General features: G+C 41.2%; 1 protein-coding gene across 1 annotated transcript in view; it reads right to left on the reverse strand.

Moving 5' to 3' along the window:
- Positions 1-16,429, reverse strand: part of LOC126424760 (N-alpha-acetyltransferase 30) — an 81,000-nt gene extending 64,571 nt beyond the window's left edge. Inside the window, exon 1 of the mRNA XM_050087503.1 lies at positions 15,218-16,429. Within this exon, the coding sequence (XP_049943460.1) occupies positions 15,218-15,895 (678 nt within the window). The 5' untranslated portion in view covers positions 15,896-16,429. The remainder of the gene's footprint in view (positions 1-15,217) is intronic.
- Positions 16,430-21,284: the final 4,855 nt, after the last annotated feature.

Genomic DNA, 21,284 nt, shown 5'->3' on the forward strand with positions numbered 1-21,284 from the left:
TTCAAGATCTGGACTCAGGCCCAACACACACAATCTTCCATCCTTCACCATCTTCACTATTCCTATCCCATATGCTTCACCTGGTCCTCCTCAACCCAACATGTCACATTTCTGTATGATGACTACTTTCTCTCTGATGGCTTCATTCAAACCTCTGTCCACATTAAATCCACCAACCACGAACAGTACTTGCATTTCAACTACTGCCCTCCCTTCCACACCAAAATTCCAGCCTTTGTTGCCAATGAAGAGCAGTCAGAATGGGTGCATGAACCAGGCACCTGCTTCAGATGCCCATATAGACCAACGTTCGCTGAACAGTCATTGAGGAGAGACAGTTGATAGCCTCCTGATTCATCTGGGTGGTCAGCTGTTCGACAGTTGCACATCTCCACAGCAGTCATTCAGCTGTTGGCTGTATAAAGGAATGATGGCAATGAAAATTTATGCTTGATAAGGACTCTAAACTGGATTTCCTGCTTACTGCGAGCAGTCGCCTCACCATTTGGCTATCCGAGCATAACTCACAGCTAGACTCAAGCTCCCACACGTCTTCAACCACGTGCCTACATCCTGTACTCATACATCCATTGTGTATATTCCCGTATAGGGGAGATAGTTTACTTGAAAGTCGAATGCCGAGTGCCGGTAGATAAAAAAAATATTGCAATGCCTATGTTATTCCAAACAATGGGGCAATGTTCCTTTGGACATGCATACCTGTCCAAGGTAAGGCAACTGCTCGCAACAAGCAGGAAATCCAAGTTTGAATTCCCGTCCAGCACAATTTTTCATTGTCATCATTCCATGGTACAGCTGACTGTTGTCAATTTTTGCAACTGTGAATACATTTCACGTCTTTCATAATGGCTCGAGCTGCTGCAAGGCCTGTTCCTTCGTACATGCATCCATGTGCAAAGGAACACTGCATCAAATTCAGAACAAAACAGGTACTGCAATATTGTAATTATCCACTGACACCCGACAAGTGACTTTCAAGTAAAATTTCTCCCCTCTATGGAAATATATATAACAGATGTACAAGTACAGGGCATAGTCACACGGTTGACAATATATGAACGTTTGGGTCTCGCCGTGAGTCGTGCTCGGATAGCTCAATGGACTGCGATAAGTGGGAAATTTGAGTTTGAGTCCTAATCCAGCACAAATTTTCATTGTTGTCATTCCATTACAAAGCTGACAGTTGTCCTTATTTACAACTGTGAATACAACATTTCATGTCTTTTATAATGGCTATAGTCGTCACAATGCACGCATGTCCGAAGGAACATTTCATCGTAATTTGGAATAACACAGGCACTGCAATATTGTAACTGTCATCTATGACCCCAAGATTTCCTTGGCACCCATTCTGAATACTGCTATTTTGCCAGGCACGTGTACTTTAATCAATGTGACAAGCGAACAGTTTCAGAAATACTACTACCTTTGGTCCGAAAGCTAATGATCACACCATTCTGCACCTCAAATAAATCACTCTTTTTGCACATTACAATGACTGCACTGGTTTGCACGCCACCGATATTCTTTACACACTCTCCTCTGCTAGTGCCACCATCTGCCATCTGCGAGTGGTTGTTGCATGCCGACATTAAATACTGGCAGTGGTCACCTGCCTACAGACGCTGCTGCTCTTTACAGGAATGAAACACGAATGAATAACAGTATACATACGTATTGGTTGGTTGGTTTGTGGGATTGAAGGGACCAGACTACTAGGGCCATTGGTCCCTTTTTCCATGAACTTTAAACACTCACAAAGAATAAGAACAAACAGTGGAGATGACGAGAGATGACACAGGACAAGAAAGACACAGACAGAGACCAGAAAAAAAGGAATTAAAATCACACAGAGTGTGACAGTGGTTGGCCGACCATAGAAACAAAAAAGGAAAAGCCAACCATCAAGAAACGCACTAAAAACCCCAGTCTAAAATCAGAGGCCAAAGGCCATACTCAACACAAAAAAAGGACAAACACTTAGATCAAGCAATAAAAACTCCCTGTACAAATAAACCCAAAACTAAATCTGCCATCGCAACATCATCTGATAAAAGTGCAGGAAGCACGTCAGGCAGCACAAACATCTGCCTGAGCGGAGTTAAAAGCGGGCAATTCAACAAGATGTGGACCACCTCAAAGTTGACCCACAGCGACATAAAGGTGGGTAGTCGTGGCGCAATAAATAGCTGTGTGTTATCCGGATGTGGCCAATGCGTAGCCAGCAGAGGACAACAGAGTCCTTGCGAGAGACCAACAAGGAGGAGCGTCACGCACCGGTAGCCTCCTTGATGGCCCGAAATTCGTTGGGTCAAGGAAGGGTGCGCCATTCTTCACCCCACTCGCGAAGTACCTTCTGCCACAAAACTGACCTGAGGTCACTCTCCGAAAGGCCAGTCTCCTAGGCTGGTGCACCAACAGCCTGTTTGGCCAGCGTGTCAACACGTTCATTTCCCGGGATGCCAACATGACCCGGGGTCCACACAAAGACCACGGAGCGGCCGCAACGGGCAAGAGTACGGAGGGACTCCTGGACAGCCATCACCAGATGAGAGTGAGGGAAATACTGGTCGATAGCTCGTAAACTGCTCAGGGAGTCACTACAGATAACAAAGGACTCACCTGAGCAGGAGCAGATATATTCTAGGGCGTGAGAGATGGCGACCAGCTCGGCAGTGAAAACACTGCAGCCAGCCGGCAATGAGTGTTGTTCATAATGATCCCCTAGAGTAAGAGCATAACCGATACAACCAGCAACCATCGAACCGTCAGTACAGACATTGTCAGAGCCTTGAAATGCGCAAGGATTGAAAGAAAGTGGCGGCGAAGGGCCTCAGGAGAGACTAAGTCCTTTGGGCACTGTGCCAAATCGAGCCAAAGGCATGGGCAGGGCAAAGACCACAGGGGTATATGCAGAGGGGCCCGGAAAAGAGGTGGAAGAGGGAAAACCTCACTCAAACCCAGATAGAAGACCAGGAGACGATAATTGGGATGCCCAAGCAAACTACAAATGTGTGTAGCATAAGCGGCCAGTAATCGTTGGCACCGGAACTGCAATGGAGGGACACCTGCCTCCACAAGTATGCTGTTGACAGGGCTTGTAAGGAAAGCTCCAGTGGCAAGTCGGATCCCGCTGTGAAGGATGGGGTCAAGCAACTGCAATGCAGAAGGTGATGCCGAACCGTAAACCAGGCTCCCATAATCTAGACGGGACTGAATTAATGCCTGGTACAGCCATTGAAGGGTAGATCGATCGGCACCCCAGCTGGTGTGACTCAAGCAACGAAGAGCATTAAGATGCCACCAGCACGTCTGTTTAAGCTGCCGAATATGAGAGGGCCAAGTCAACCGGGTCTCAAAAACCAATCCCAAAAACCGATGCAGCTCCACCACAGCAAGAGGTTCGCCGTCAAGATAAAGCCGTGGCTCAGGGTGAACAGTAAGATAAAGCCGTGGCTCATGGTGAACAAGACTGTACCTTGCAGATAGCGCCCTGCAGCCGCAATGCCAGTGGAGCTTAAGTATAAGAAAAAGTCGTCAGCATACAAGAAAGCTGAGAGAGACGTTCCCACTGCCACAGCGAGCCTAATAATTGCAATAAAAAAAAGAGGCAGATACTTAAGACAGATGCTTGTGGTACCCCATTCTCCTGAACTCGGGAGGAACTATTGAAGGCCGCAACTTGCACGCGGAATGAACGAAGCGACAGAAAATTTTGTATGAAAATCGGGAGTGGACCCCGAAGACGAAGACCCCAACCATGAAGCATAGAGAGGACTTATGGAACCCAACCCGAGACAGAGCCAGAAGGCCCCGACACTCAAGCAGCCAACTCAACCTCCGGTTCACCATGTGTTCAAGCAACTTGCAAAGAACATTGGTGAGGCTAATGGGGCAGTAGCATCCACCTCCAGCGGGTTCTTGCCAGGGTTCAACATGGGGATTATGATGCTTTCCCGCCATTGCGACGGGAACTCACCCTCAACCCAGATACAGTTGAAAAGGTCTAGGAGGCGTCACTGGTAGTCCACAGTGAGTGTTTGAGCATCTGATAGTGGATGCGATCTGGCCCAGGAGCAATATCAGGGCAAGTGGCTATGGCACTTTGAAATTCCCACTCACTGAACGGAGCATCGTACGATTCAGGGTGGCACATGTGAAATGAAATGCTCTGACGTTCCAACTGCTCTTCCAGGGAGCAGAAGGTCAATGGGTAATTCACAGAAGCAGAACTTTGAGCAAAATGCTCTGCTAAGTGGTTTGCAATTGTGTTGGAGTCAGTACAGACTGCTCCATTCAGTGAAAGCGCAGGTATGCTGACGGGGGTCCGATAGCCATTAAATCACCTAATCCTGGAGAGGTACGGAGGCCAATGGTGGAGACATACCTTTCCCAGCACTCCTGCTTGCGTTGGCGAATGAGGCGGCGGGCTCGCGCATGGAGCCGTTTAAAGGCAATGAGGTGTGCCAATGAGAGATGCCACTTGTGCCGCTGGAGTGCCCGCCTGCAATCTTTAATCGCCTCAGCGATCTTGGGCGACCACCAAGGAACAGTCCTCTGCTGAGGGGACCTAGAAGAACAAGGAATGGCAGATTCTGCATGCTGGTGGTGACCGAGTGAACCACTGCATCAATGGCATCATTGGAAAGAGGCTCAATAGTGGTAATGGAGGTGAACAAGTCCTAGTCAGTCTTATTCATAGCCCATCTGCAGGGGCGCCCAGAAGAGTGACACTGTGGCAGTGACAGAAAGATTGGAAAGTGGTCACTACTGCACAAGTCGTAATGCACACTCCATTGGACAGATGGTAACAGGCTAGGGCTGCAGATCGAAAGGTCGATGGCTGAGTACGTGCCATGCGCCACACTGAAATGTGTGAAGGCACCAGTATTTAAAAGAGAAAGGTCGAGCTGTGCCAACAATTGCTCAATGATACTGGCAGACAAGGTAGCAGCAATTGGGCTATCAGTGCAGCCAGGACATGCTGTGGGATATCACCATCCGGTGGAAGATAGAGACTGCAGACAGTAACAGCCTAAGGCATCCATACCTGAACAGCGACAGCCTCTAAAGGTATTTGTAGAGGGACAGACGCGCTGTAAAGAGAGTGAAGGGCATAGATGCAGACTATACCAGATACCCAATCATAAGCTGCCCAGTTCTTATAATAACCCCGATAGCCATGGAGGGCAGAGGTTCGCATCACCAGAAACCAAGTTTCCTGAAGAGCAATGCAGAGGAAAAGGTGAAGGCTGAGAAGTTGTTGGAGCTCAGCAAGATGGTGGAAAAAAACCGCTGCAGTTCTGCTGGAGGATGACACTGTCCATGGCCGAGAAAGGAGTGAAGGGTCCGAGGAGGCAAATTACTCTGCTTGGTCACCTGCTACCACTGATGAAGTATCGACGGGAGCGACATCTATCATGTCTGAGGGACCAGTGAGATCTAGGTCCTCAGCGGATGCCAGAATCTTCACAGCATCCTCAGACGCAGAGCTTGTAGGTAGCGGTGGAGTGGGTGCCATCGCAATTTCCTTGGTCTTAGGGGTCTCCGATTTCGATTTCTCACACTGTTCCTTTGGTTGTCCTTACTGGGAGGGCTTCCTTGAATAAGTCCCTGGGACTGAAGAGGACCGTGAAGCTCTACGACCAGCTACCTGGGGCTTTTTCACCCCCTACAGGGTGTCTGGTTTGCCACTGGTAGGAACCTGGGAAGGGAGTGACCCAAGGGATCCCTTCCTAGCGAGAGAGGCCGAAGAAGACTTACGCTTCTCTGGCTTAGAAATGGGGACGTGTTCCCGATGGTTGGGGGGGGGGGGGGGGGGTGCTGCTCCCGAGGTAGGTGGTGCAGGAGCAACAGGGAGGGAAGTGCCCCCCCTCCCCCCCCCCCCCACCATCAAGGAGTCAAGCATGGTCCTTCGCCTCTGAGAGCTGACTGTATGTGGTGCAACGGATGGAGCAGTAACAGGAGTGACAGTGGCAGCACAAGATGACGTCATGCGCACGGGATGATCTCGTTCAAATTTCCGTTTAGCCTCAGTGTAGGTCAGTCGGTCCAGGGTCTCTTATTCCATTATTTTCCATTCCGTCTGTAGAATCTTACAGTCCAGCGAACAAGGGGGATGGTGCTCTCTGCAGTTGACACAAATGGGAGGCGGGGCTCATGGAGTATCGGGATGGGATGGACCACCATAATTGCGACATATGAGGCTGGGAGCACAGTGGGAAGACATATGGCCGAACTTCCAACACTTGAAGCACCGAATTGGGGGAGGAATATATGGCTTAACATCACAGCAGTAGACCATCACCTTCACCTTCTCGGGTAATGTGTCACCCTTGAATGCCAAGATGAAGGTACTGGTGGCAACCTGATTATTCCTAGGACCCTGGTGGAAGTGCCGGATGAAAGGGACACCTCGTCGCTCTAAGCTACCGCGCAGCTCGTCATCCGACTGTAAAAGAAGGTCCCTGTGGAAGATAATGCCCTGGACCATATTTAAGCTTATATGGCGTGTGATAGTAACAGAAACATCCCCCAGTTTCTTACCAGCGAGTAATGCCGGTGACTGGGCAGAGGATGCTGTTTTTATCAAGACTGACCCAGACCGCATTTTTGACAAGCCCTTCACCTCCTCAAACTTGTCCTCTAAATGCTCTACAAAGAACTGTGGTTTTGTGGACACAAAGGATTCCCCATCAGCTCTCATACCGACTAGATACCAGGGCGAATACGTCTCGCTGTCATTCGTAGCCTTTCGTTCCTCCCATGGTGAAGCCTACAATGTGAACTAAAATCTTGGTTGAGATGACAAACATAAGTAGCATGGCCCAAAGTCAAGTCTAGATTAGGTTTGATGGTGACAATTCGGTTATGGATTCGTGACGCCGACAAATTTGAAAATCTTACTTGTGATAACAAAACTGATCTATAGCTTAGCTGGAGTTCCATATTAACTTGGAAACTGACAAGTATCATTATATAATAGAAACACCAAGATGTGGAAAAAGCAGAAAATGAAAACTCAGTGCTCAATTACTTACAGTGTGTATCTGTGCCAGCATAGAATTGCTTTGTGAAAATTCTATATGATATCACATTAGCACCTAGTAAGTAAATACTTATTCCCCACAGTTAAGGTGAAAACGTTGCACCACTGGCTACACAAATCAGCTGTTCTGCCGTTATAGTTTTCCACAACTGCATACAGCAGGCACTGCCAGCATACACACACAATGTATACATACAAGCCTGCACACATCTTCATCTTTCATAAAACTATAATGTTAAAATTATTCTCAATAGCAAGTACTTAAATCCTATCTTCCGACATGCGTGGTTAATTCAGCACAGGCATATGAACGGAAAAGAGCCAGCCACTCTGACACATCTCAATATCTATTTCGAGAGGAGTTATGACATTACACAAACTTGCACCACACTCGTCCTACTATCAGACAAATCAAAGGCACCTCCACAGCTAATTGCGGAATGCCCTCTTGTTTGCCAATAAAGTGCAATTAACTAAAATGTAGCACATCTTAAGTGGTGTGTTGTAAACAATGCGTACTGGAGAGGCTTCTTCCTGGAGGAGCAATCGGTGTGTTAACAGGGAGCACTCTATTCACAGTCACGTGAGAGCTACTTCACAACTCCAGCCAGTCTGTCTCCTACAAACACAAAAAGGCATCTGACAGTGTTAACTCCAATGTGCTGCTTAATGCTCTAAAGAATTTGAAAGTAGTTTAAAAACTGTAGGAAAATCCTTTATCAGTTTGGTGCACAAGAACCAAATGACACTAATGGGGAAAGAGAAATAAGGAACCAGACGGACTAAGAAGTAAGTCAAAGATTCAATTTGTCACCACTGCATACTTATGAAAAAGGTAATTACATAATTTCAAATCCAAAAGACATGTGGTATTAAAATAAATGGATTTTTTTTTTTTTTTTTTTTTTTTTTGCAAAAGGGCAAGAGTAAAAGAAGAAAATGAGAAAGACTTAGCTTCTATGATTTCTTCATCTTTTGTTAATGTATAAATTGACTTGTTTCACATCCCTGAAGGTTTTCCTTCATGATGGTATCCAAGGGACATGAATGAATGAATGAATGAACGAATGAATGAACAGACTTTGAATCTTCACTAAATATAAGAATGACTTATTATACAAAAAATGTCAGCTGAAAATAATGAAGACAAAAAGTAAGGCAATGAATGTGTATGCTAAAAGGAGTAAACATTACAGTCTGATGCTAAAGGGAATAACTAGCACAAGTTACCAGATTCAGATACTTGAGAAGCCGCATTCTTCTTATGGAATATATAAAACATATGTCCACACTAGGATTATGCAGACCAAAATAATATTACGTGAAAAGTATCACCTAAACCTCACTGAAGGAGTATAAGATCTGACGAGAGGCATATGAGACATGACACTGTTGCTGAATGCTGCACAAATCCTCGAGAAATTGATGAAACAAGGAAAGGATATTGAGAAACACAAAAGAGGAATTTACTTTACTGGCATTCACTGAAGAGAAACTGAACAGATGTAGTGGGCATTTATGATACCTCATGTCAGAAGACAGCACACATACTGGCAAATAAAATGGCAAGTCCACGAAAGATTGTCATTAAACCATCCTGCTGCCCATCACAAGGTTGAGGAGAAAAATCAGATACATGCACAGGTTGAAAGTGTCAATAAAAGAACGTGTTAATCCTAAATTTACAAAGGTTTAGTCTCATCTCATCATGAGTTGCATTTTGGAATGTACCACATGCTGATAAACAAATAGATCTATATGCACGGCAAGAAATCACTGACCACTACACTACAAATTAATTAATCCTCTTATATTTATGCTCATTTCTCGGCTTCCTTTTTATCAATTTGACCAATATTCATGATTCACAGGTGTAAGATAAAAGGAACACACACACTGATTGAAAACCCTCCCCCTCCCCTACGACTGGTGTTTTAGACTTTATGACAAAGTTTCTTACATATGTCCTACTCCTACTTTTATATGGGTGAAGATCTCGGGCTTAATATCCCCTCAGTTCTTCAATAACTGACAAAGGTAGAGAGACTCTTCAAGTGTGTCTAATGCAATTGTGCAGATGTAGTAGGCAAGTGCACTTTAGCTCCAAACAGTTTTAATTCAGCTACTCAAAATGACAATTTCTAAATTTTTATGTGATAAAAGTAAACGCAAAGTGTAACAACTTAAAGCTTGGTCTCCATTCTAAGCATTGCTTCTTTGTGAAATCCCTTTTTTATGTTAGTGCTCACCACACGGTTACTCTGGTCCTGTTGATATTATTTATTGCCTCAACGTTACTTGGAAACACTTTTTCAATCTTTTGTGTGTGACAATGTTTTGGCTCCCTCTAGCATAAAAACATTTTACCACAGATTATTTTTTGACTATAACCACCATTATTTTCTCTTCAAAGACAATTCAGTCAACTAATGGCACTGTTTTAGTAGGCTTGTGGCATTTCAGACTACAGTTTGTCCATGATAAGTTGACAATCTGTACAGTACCGTTGCAAATGGTGGAATGTGTGTCTTGCAACTGTGTTAAGACTGATATGGAAGGAGGGAATGGCGCAATGAAGGGACGGCAGCAGCTGCTTGCAGCACTGCTGGCACCTTTAAACATGGTTTGTGCCTTTCAGTGTGTACACTAATACTTCACACCTATGAGTTTCGTAACATTGGCAGCTGTTGGAGACAAATGTCTTTCAACTAGTGCCAATTTTCTTTCTGACTGGTAGCACCAGTAAATTTGTCAAGTTACTGTGGACAAACTGCACTTTTAATCAGGCACAGTATAAATATTTTTGGAACAGAAAAATTGTCATCTGGATTTGAATTAGACAAATCTGCATGTGTTCCACAATCACCTCATCAGGCAACAATAAAAAAGCTATTCTCTTTCATTTTCTGTCAAAAGTCACTGAACTGAATTATCTTTCAACCCAAACATTGCCACTTTAACATGCAAAAATGTTTGTAAAAACTAAGACATTGTGTTAAACAGTGGAATCTCAGACTAGACATAGTTAACAAAATATATTCTTTTGTCACCTAGTCACTGCCATATATGCATCATACAGACAAAAAAATACATTCGTAAAGCATTTATATCATATGCTGTTGTACGTATGTGAAACATTAGGAAACAACAGTAGAGTACTTATATGATGCTGTAGGAGAGGCGAGTATTTCGGCTTGTGATCCATAGAAGGTCCTCGTCATATAGCAGGTATGTTATGTGTATGTGAGAAAAATCAGCCATTTCATTTGGAATTTAATGAATGACCATTTAAAGAGAAGGCACAAATGTTACTCCATCATGAAACATTTTTTTGTGAAGTATGTGTTCTGAAAGAATTACATGAGTGAAAACCTACGAATAAAGTTGGACCAGTTGAGATTAGCATTTGGACAAAACCTATTTACTTTTCCTTTTCTGGGAAGTGCTAGCAAGAATGACATTATGTCTTCATTATTTCTCATTTGCACTTTTCTACTGGAAATAATTATGAGTACTAATGTTGTTTGGTATAGTTTCTCACTCATGGCCACTGCTTGGCTGTGCTATAATAAATGCATGTCCAATAACTAGTCTGCACTTGTGAACAGTTGATACTTATTTAAATTTTAGAGTACTAAAACAGCCATTTGCACTCTTTTCATTATATTGGGATAAAGAATGGTTCACCTGTAAAGAGACTGCATATGGGACGTTGGTGCGACCTATTCTCAAGTACTGCTCAAGTGTTTGAGATCCATACAAAGTCGGATTAAAGGAAGAAATCGAAGTATTTCAGAGGCGGGCTGCTGGATTTGTTACTGATAGGTTTGAAGAACATGTGAGTGTTACGGAGATGCTTCGAAAACTCAGATGGGAATCCCTGGAGGTAACAGGACAGTCTTCTGAGAAACATTGTTGAGAAAATTTAGAATACCGGTATTTGAAGCTGACTGTCGAATGATTCTACTGCCAGCAACATACACTGTGCATGAGGACCACGAAGATAAGAGAAATTAGGGCATATATGAAGGTATATACACATACATTTTTCCCTCGCTCTATTTGCAAGTGGAACAAGAAACGAAATGACTAGTAATGATACAGGGTACCCTCCGCCATGCATTGTACGGTGGCTTGCAGAGTACCTATATAGATGCAGATGTAAATGGTTGGATTTCAATAGCTGTTGCAGTAATTCAAACTATGGTTTGAGTTACTGTTGATGCATTACTCACCAGATTGTCTCCTCTTTCAATAAGTTTCCAATGTTATTGCAGAAATGTCTACGGTTTTGGTGGAAGAAAATGCTAGCATACAAGAGCCTTTTTATGTTAGGTATGCATGGAAAGGCCTAACTCGAAAGAAAGAAGATCCATCCGACAAGAAGATCAGGAGACTGCTGGGATAACGACAACAGAGCAGTCGCTAGCTAAAACTGTGAGAACTGTTCAAGAATTATATACAAATCTGGGAGCTTTCAAGGAATTATCACTCAACTTTACAAAGACATCTCTCATTAGAGACTGAAATGTGCATATAATAATTTTCTCAATCAGTTCTTTCTTCCACAGCATTTTCTTAAGCACTTTTCAGACAAAATGTTTGCAATATTGTGTGATACATCCATAGTCCTACATGGATACAATTCAGCTAAATTAGTTCAATAAGATAGTCCAAGAGATTTGGGGAAGTTATATGGATAAACAATCAGGTTCATTGCTGGAACATTTAGAATTCAAGCATTATAAGCTTAACCTAAAATGTTCACATTTAAAGTCTCGTATCAGCGATATGGAATCTACTTTCTTCTGCCATTTGTTTAATAAAAGAACAGGTACACTTCTATAATTTGCAAGGAACTTTGCAGATGTGTGATTAAAGCACGTTCCAATTAGGGTCAAATATTTACAGGCTGTTATGAAATTCAGCCTGTATACGGAAATACGGAAGCGTCCGATCCCACCCATCTGCTTTGACCCATGACGTCACAAATATGGTGGAAACAAAAACACACACACACACTTTCCACAAGAAGCCTAATGACACTAACGGGACAAGCGCGGGAAATGGGGTGTTTTGGGTGGGGGGCAAACTAAATATAAACAAATTTAGACGCCTTGCGTAGCTACAACATGTAAGTGAAGACAGCCATGCATGAATACCCACCCACCTCCCCAGGGGTCGTAACTCCTGCAACCCATAGAAGATAAAGATGCTTCAGTAGCTGATTAGTGTTTTTGCTCTTTTTAAAAAAAAAATCTCACGGGATAGAACGAACAGGTCAGAAAGATAAATATAATAAACTAAAACAGAAATTCGAGGAAACAGATAATTAAAATAAGTAATAAGTGTTTTTAAATTTAAAAAAAATCTCACGAGATAGAACGAACAGATCAGAAAAGTAAATAAAATAAGATAAAACAGAACTGGAGACAGCCACACTCAAACCAAACTCCGCGCCGTCATGACGTCACACACAACAACACCCTTACGGGTCAAAGCCAACGCGTGGGATCGGACGCTTCTGTCGACCCCTGTATACATATCTGATGCCGATTACTTAAAATAATGAAACAAACTCTTAGTGAGCCCAGCATTATTTAAGTAGAATGTTTATTATAACACACACACACACACACACACACACACACACACACACACACACACACACACACACACACACAGAGAGAGAGAGAGAGAGAGAGAGAGAGAGAGAGAGAGAGAGAGAGAGAGAGAGAGAGTTTATTGTGATGTCCATCATTCGCTTGAAAGTGGTAGCACTGAATGTCACAAATTTCTTCGAATGAGACACTTTTACACTTATAGTGTGACATTCTAAATTAAGGGAAAAGCACAATAGTATTTTTGATAGCTGCAGCACTGACATCGAACTATTCCATACACTTAAAAAAGGTGTTAGCTAATAACAGATATGAAGCTATACCTGATATGTAACGATTTCACTGAACCAACACACACATCATTTTGACACAAGTATGATTCAGATGTGACCAACATCATTTCTTTAGAATGTGGGCTCACCAATACAAAAAACAGACATATACAGTATCTACATCTACATTCTGTGAACTACTGTGAAGTTCATGGCAAAGGGTAAATGCCACTGTACCAGTTATTAGGGCTTTTACCCATTCCATTCACATACGGATCACAGGAAATGCCTCTGTGTATGCTGTAATTAATTTAACCTTTTCTGTTCCTTCAGAACTTACAGATTATAAGTCCAGAGACATACGAATAAACATTATAACAGACAGCAAGCAAAGGGAGCAGATGTATTACACATCACAGCCGTTAGCACCATGTAAATAGAAAACAGTGTGCCCAGCATCAAAAATCAAATTCTCATGTAGATCATAGTGTATTACCAGCAATAGCTCACATGATTGTTGGGATCCAGAAAAGTGGGTATACCCAACAGAGATGGATATCCAAATATAGAACAGCAGAAGTAATTGTTAAAATAAACATATATCTGGAAGTATATCTTCCGTCAATTATGTCATGCAAGCCACAAATCAGTATATAGGACATTGGAGACAGTTAGTACTAAATACAGTCCACTGCAATAGTTCAATAGCTTTCAATTTACATCTACATTCCATGAGGTAGTCCCAAACATTGTCTTGCATTACTACATATGCAAATGGCTACACACAAGGGAGGACAGCTGTCAACATTCAAGGACCTGAAGTACTGGGTCAGATAAAAAAGGATAGAGTAGGAAATTGAGCATTACATTTTTGAAGAACCGTTCACTGCATTTGATTGTAATGATTTAGAGAAACAGTGCAAAACCTAAACCAAGCTTTATGGAGATTCGAAATCTGAAACTGATTCCACATTCAAGTCTAGTGCCTTAATCACTTAATAAAAAAATAATAAATGTACTTTTGTATTTGTTAAACAACAAATGTTTCAAGCTTCCAAGGGATTACTACTCTTTCCCAGGATGATATGTCAGTAGGTTCCCATATAGTGGCACCCTCTGCCAAACAAATTCTTATTTTTTTGTGCATCTGTCAAATGTTTAATGGAATAACATCTGAACCAAGTGCTCTCTCATGACTACATGTCATGATTGATATTTCTAATATGAGGCACACTGTTCATGACAAACTCTTATGTCTGTGCACATTTTTCTACAGGCCTGCTATGTGAAGCAGACAGAGAACTCCACCTACTATTTATCTTCAAAGGCTAGACAAGCAATGCTCATACTGGAGTCTCTGCAATAGACTTGAAATGTTTTTGTTCGCAAATTTTGCCGAACAATATTAAAAACAAGGACTTAGCTGGTCTATGCCATTGCTAAATAAGCTGCTTGTTGTGTGACTAGTGCAGTGACAAAGCCCACAGCATTTGGACAATTCAGTAACAAGGTTGTAAAGTGACAGAATAGCATATGGTTAGCACCTCATCAAGATTCTCTCACTGAATTTTAACAACAGATCCTCAAATCATATGCCATGATTACATATTATGGTCTAGGTTAGACAGATGGATACACATTTCGACAATATCATAGTGCACTTTTTTTTCCCCAAACCTTTTTCTTTCTTTCATTTCAGTCAAAGCAAGTAGGTTTACGGAGGTAGCTAACTACCATAGCATTATTACCCAGACACATTGGCAGCATATTTGGATCTTTGTAATTCATATGTAGCTAATTTGATAGGCTACAGGCTGTTTACATTATGGCAAGTACCATGAACATCTCAGGGTTGTAGTTTCTGAAATACAGTTTGCCTTCTGTAAAATGTTGCATGTTGTGAGTGCATGTTGGTGACATTAAAGGTGGCTTATGTTAACATCAATCAAACAACTGAATAGAATAAATTATTATATTTACATTAATGTTTTCATAGTCTGACTGTTGTTACGTTTGTGATATGTAAGCAGAACATAGCTGGAAAATTATCTATTGGAGTAACTAGTCAACAGAATTTATATCTATAAATGAGGGTCAGAACACTACTTTTAGATATGCTGATGAAATGCATAATTCATGTCAATATGTGCTGAGTCTCTATGCCATAACTCAATTAACTTGCTCAATCCAACGAATGCTGTGCCACAACAATAATTTACAGTAAAGTATAATAGATTACTTGCATTTATGCTTACCAAGAAACACAGTTTTGGCCAGTTGTGAATGAAATATCTGTAAGTATATATGGAATATGGTTCCGACAAGTCTTTCTGAATAAGCCTCATAATATCAGGCATTTGCAGCTCCGATTTGTAAGATACATACGCAACATCTCCACTTCCAGTTTCTGATGTTACATCACTCATACTTTCGTTCTTATGTTCACCATTTTCACATGATTTACCTATACTGTCTTCATGACTATTTACACAATTTGATTCAGTCGAACTGTCTGTACTTGCACTATTCCGACGCTCATTTTCACATTTATCACAATGACTAGACGAGTGCTCTGATTTCACTGTTTTTTCGATTGACGCAGTCTTCTGTTCAATCTCTCCTGCTCTGGGTATATCAATATTAACAGATAAACCATTAACGATACCGTTCACGCCCTGACCACCCTTCAGGTTTAATTTTTCTTTGAAATGAGAACAAAGTTGTGCTGCGCCTCTTCCTTCTTCGTCCGATGACATCTTTTGCGCTGAAAGCATGATGGTCAAGTTGCAGTTCGTGTCTTCTGCTGCTATTTTAGAATCATCCAAGGCTTGCAGGCAATTAAATTCGGACCTCGTCGCACCTGGGCAAATTGGTGACTGAACTTGTGGTGCAACAGGCCCGTCCGATTCCATGATTTCTGCATTGCTGCCCATACTTGAAACGAAAACTTGTTAACGCGGAAACTTTATGTCATGCCACACGGGCATATATTAGTTGAGGTTACAAACTATGAAACATCGTATGTACAACATTAAAAAAAGTTACTCGCTACTACTGTACAGAAAACTATACACACAATTCACGACTTACAACCATCTTGGATTTTGCGCAATGGGTTAGGCAATGCGTTCATGATTTCGATGTCACATCACAATTTAAAAATTTTCACCATATCCAGACTGTAAGAAGGCCTTTCGTGTAGAACACAGCTATTTCAGGATGCTGCATTATTCAATAATTTATCTTTGAACTACTTTTTGACGTCACTGTAAAGAAAATATTAGTGCGCAAAGACGAAAGATTTCCATTGCAAGTTACTATTACGCAGTTTTTAAAGCTCTTTTAGGCATTATCCACCGTTTGTAGTGTACTTTGAATGTATTCCATGGAAAATAGAGACAAATTTACTATTACAACATTCACGTTTTAAAACAGTACCACTGTGCAAGGTCAACGCAGGGACGAAAACTTTATGTGTTATGTTGGCTGGCATGGGTGCAAAGATTTCCAGAGCTATTAATAACTGTGATGGTAAGTCGGGAGTACTCGTATTTCCTACATAAATCAGATCATTGATTTGTTGTCACAAATTAAAGCGGGTACTTCATGCTACTATGCTGCTTGTGATGGTTACTTACGGCCTCTGTAAGTTTTTATGTGGTCGCAGATGTTTATATTTCTTGGAGTAGTCGTATTATATCTTTGGTGTATCCAATTGGTTGCATGATCGGTGAACGCATGTGCCCGGCACTGGCTGACTCCAGAGAAGTGTGAGAGAATGAGCCTGAATGTTATTTAACTAGGTAAAAATACTGTACCTTTTATGCATGAGAACTAAAAGAAAGCTCCAGTGAAACATTAATAATATTTGCATAATGAAGTTTTAAATGACGACTGTAAATTGCTGTACGTGAACTACTTGTGTTCTGTGTATTGCATACCGGACAATGGGTACTGCGATTGTTGGGCCAGATTTGTTGCAGTGGCGGATGAGAAGTAAATATCATGTACTAGTTTCTGAAGTCACTTCGACTATTTTAAAACCGCTATAGTTTCTCATAATTATGCTAGTGAGGTAGATCGAGCATTTCCATTCATTTTGATTTAACCACTATCACAGTCATTACAGGTGATGTTTATAATGGGTGTTCCACGTGTAAGGGTCCCTTGGGAAAGAACCTAGTGACTGGAAAAAAGATCACAGTTTACACCTGGGTACGAGAAGGGTTACGGCAGCTATCCACAGAACTACTGTGCGTTTCATTTACGTCTATCTGTTGTAGTAGCCTAGAACATATTCTGAGCACAGACATACTGAGTTATAGTGAACAATATCACCTCTGTGAAAATCAGTCTAGATTCGAACTTTTAATATGCGAAACCCAAGCCGCACTTTTAATGTGTGACATCTAGAAAGCTGTGGATCAACACTAATCGGATGGATTCATTGTATCATCAGTTTATTAGATGTAGACACTAGGTTACGCTTAGCTGGCTTAAAGGACAAATAGTACTGTGAATCTCTATTGCTGAGTCCTTGTGCAGATTAACATTCTATGATTTCTTTGTATTGTGTTGATGTATAAGTTACATTTACTCACTCCACATCCCTGAATGTTGTCCTACATGGTGGGTTCCATGGACACAGTGAAAAAATGGATGACATGCACAATACAAACTGTGGTAGGGGTGGAAAAGGATTCTAGCTGTGTTCTTTTGTGCATTTGGAAGACGAGATGGGGATTTGTAACATCACTCTCCAAACGTGAGTTCAATGCCTTAACCATCACCAACTTCACGTGGTTAGTGAAATATCTCAAACAGAATGACATTGTTGTGCTGACCTGCTTGGATTCAGAATGCACTAGTCATGGGAAACCCAACACCTGCTTTTCTCACATGACATCTTGATTTCTGAAATTGACTCACTGACATATTTACTATCAAAAGTATTATTGTGTTAACAAGTTAAGTTTGTAACTTGATTGAGGCTATCTTGGTAGAGAGAACTCGGCACATTATCTTGAATGGAGAGTCATTGACTGCTGTAAAAGTGCCCTTAGGCATGGCCCAGGGAAGTGTGTTTGGGTGCTTGCCGTTCATGTTGTATATTAATGACCTTGCAGATACTATTAATAGTGCATGCTGAATAGAAAGTCTTCTGCTCAGTCTGTTAAAGTCCTTTTCTGAAAGATCACAGCATGTACCTCAACTTAAAATTCACCGTTAAGTGACTGTACATTGGAAGAATAGCATATTTACTCTTCACATTATTACTGCGGTACAATTTGGCTTTAGGAAGGGCAAATCCACGGTCCATGCCCTTGACTCCCTGATTAAAAAAGTGCTTAATGCTTATGAAGGAAAAAATTTTGCTCAGGCTACCTTTTGTTATCTTAGCAAAGCCTTCGATTCTGTGGAGCATATTTCACTCCTCAACAAACTAGTTTATTACGGAATCACAAACAGTGAAGTTGACAACATTTTTGAATCTTTCCTCAGCAACCGTAGACAAATTGTTTGTATTGGTAAACAGAGATCACAGCTAGCTGAAGTTAAGTGCAGTGTGCCACAAGGCTCAGTATTAGGACCTCTGCTATTTATCCTAATGACAAACGATCTACCATCCTACATAAATACTCACTCCATTCTCTATGCAGATGATACCACTTTTTTCAATATCAGCTCAGACATTGATATGCTCCAAACTGTGGCAGAAGACACAATATCACAGGCATCAGTCTGGTTCCTAGCTAATGGGTTCCTGCTTAATGAGAGTAAAACTCAAAAGATTGTATTTAGTTTGAGAGATCCGCCAGCAGAAGACTTCAAGAATAGTGTTAAGTTCTTAGGTATTGTTATAGATACTAAACTGACTTGGGAGCCACATATTAAATACATTAGTGCAAGGCTGTCTAGAGTGGTGTATTTGTTAAAGAATTTAATAAACCATGTACCTGCGGCCTATGTAAGATCAGCCTACTTTGCTTTTTTTTTTTTTTTTTCAAAGTATTATATCTTATGGGCTTTTAATATGGGGCAATAGCTCACACCTTCAGGACATTTTGGTACTTCAGAAGAAAGTAATTCGAATGATCACAAACAGTGATAAACTGGCCCACTGCAAACCACTGTTTATCAACTTAAAAATATTAACTGTGATAAACATGTACATTTACACTGCCCTACTGCATATAAAGAGCAACTTATCAGAATACCAGCGTAGAAAAGATGTACACTCTCATGGAACCAGAAATAGTAGCAATCTTGACATACCTTACTACGGATTATCCAAGTCATTGAACAGCTACGAAGTGGTGGGTATGAAGATGTTTAATAATTTGCCACTAGAATGGGTAGAAGCTCCATTTGATTTATTTAAAGACAAATTGTTCAGTTGGTTAGCTGCAAATCCATACTACTCACTTCAGGAATTTTACGACTGTAAAATATCATAGTGGGGAAATACGGAAGCGTCCGATCCCACCCATCTGCTTTGACCCATGACATCACAAATATGGCGGAAACAAAAACAAACACACACACACTTTCCACAAGAAGCCTAATGACACTAACGGGACAAGCGCGGGAAATAGTGTGTTTTGGGTGGGGGGCAAACTTAATATAAACAAATTTAGACGCCTTGCATAGCTACAACGTGTAAGTGAAGACAGCCATGCATGAATACCCACCCACCTCCCCAGGGGTCGTAACCCCTGCAACCCATAGAAGATAAAGATGCTTCAGTAGCTGATTAGTGTTTTTGGTCTTTTTAAAAAAAAATATCTCAGGGGATAGAACGAACAGATCAGAAAGATAAATATAATAAACTAAAACAGAAATTCGAGGAAACAGATAATTAAAATAAGTAATAAGTGTTTTTAAATTTAAAAAAAATCTCACGAGATAGAACGAACAGATCAGAAAAGTAAATAAAATAAGATAAAACAGAACTGGAGACAGCCACACTCAAACCAAACTCCGCGCCGTCATGACGTCAACCCTTACGTCACGGGCCAAAGCCGACGCGTGGGATCGGACGCTTCTGTCGACCCCATAGTGGTACCGATTTGGAGAGTGCAGCATAATTTCTTTAACTGAATCAGCTATGATGCAATGCTTTCATATTATTTCATTTTAAATATTGTATTTTATGTAAAACCTATGTCACATATTGATCTTTAACCCATGTATATATGCTGTATAACTTGTATATATGTAACTTGACTTTGTCAATTGCTGTAATAGCTAAACGACAATAAAATTTCATTCATTCATTCATTCATTCATTCATTCATGGAAGAATAGCATATTTATTCTTCAGAATAACCAGTTCTTAAAGATAATTGATAATAATCACACAAGGCCTCTTAAGAGTACTATACTTACATTACCTTTTAAATTATTGTAGCATACAGGGAAAACAGTTAACGCCAAGTCCCATCATTCATCATCAAAGCAATAAAATTAAGTAACTTGCTGTGAAGCCATAGTTCAAGTTGAGATGATTGCTGTGGAAAAGCAACCCGTAGAATTAGGACATAACGGAAGAAATCAGAAAACTGGAGGTACTGCAAGAACATCCAAATAAACAAAGTCAAATAAACACAGCCTAAATTCAAGTAGGGACCAGATAAGAAAGAAGCAAGCTGGTAATGTTAATTAAGCATAGACTGCTCAGGGAGGTAACACAACATCAAACTGAGCTGAACTGGCTGGACGCTGTTCAGAGACCGCAGGGAAAATGGCAAATGTGCAGAGCTACAGAACAGCCAAGATGTGTGTACAGATTAGAAGGATGGAAAGAGGCTTTACAGTGTTAAAGAACTAATCCTCCAACAAGCAAGGAGATGAACACAGTGAGATCTAAAGACACTGAGTAAAGAATGTGCTTCTTGGAACCAATAAACTGCCTATTCAAGCATTCAAAATTAGCCAAAAGGTTTTTATGACATAAATCCATCTGGACGTTAAGTATTTCTTCAGGAAATTATTTCAGTGAGAGAGAAATTTCCAATTCCTGCAAAATATTAATTGTATTGCACTTGCTTTCTCGATGAAGTATCTGCACATTAGAGTGGAGACCTGTAATTGAGTTTACAGTTTCCTGTATGTGGGTACTTAAGGCTGATTGGTTGTTATTGTGCTCCTTGCAGTGTATATGAAAATTTCTGTCAGTTAGACAAATATACCTTGAACTACACCCGTCACATTTAATGACAAACACTCCAGGAGATTTATAACTTTCAAATCTCAACGTTTGCCTGTGTTTGAGGCTCTGACCATTATTTCTAGAATTGAAGTAGGCAGGAACTGTGTTCT

This window comes from Schistocerca serialis, chromosome 10, assembly GCF_023864345.2.
Source record: "Schistocerca serialis cubense isolate TAMUIC-IGC-003099 chromosome 10, iqSchSeri2.2, whole genome shotgun sequence".
Taxonomy (NCBI): domain Eukaryota; kingdom Metazoa; phylum Arthropoda; class Insecta; order Orthoptera; family Acrididae; genus Schistocerca; species Schistocerca serialis.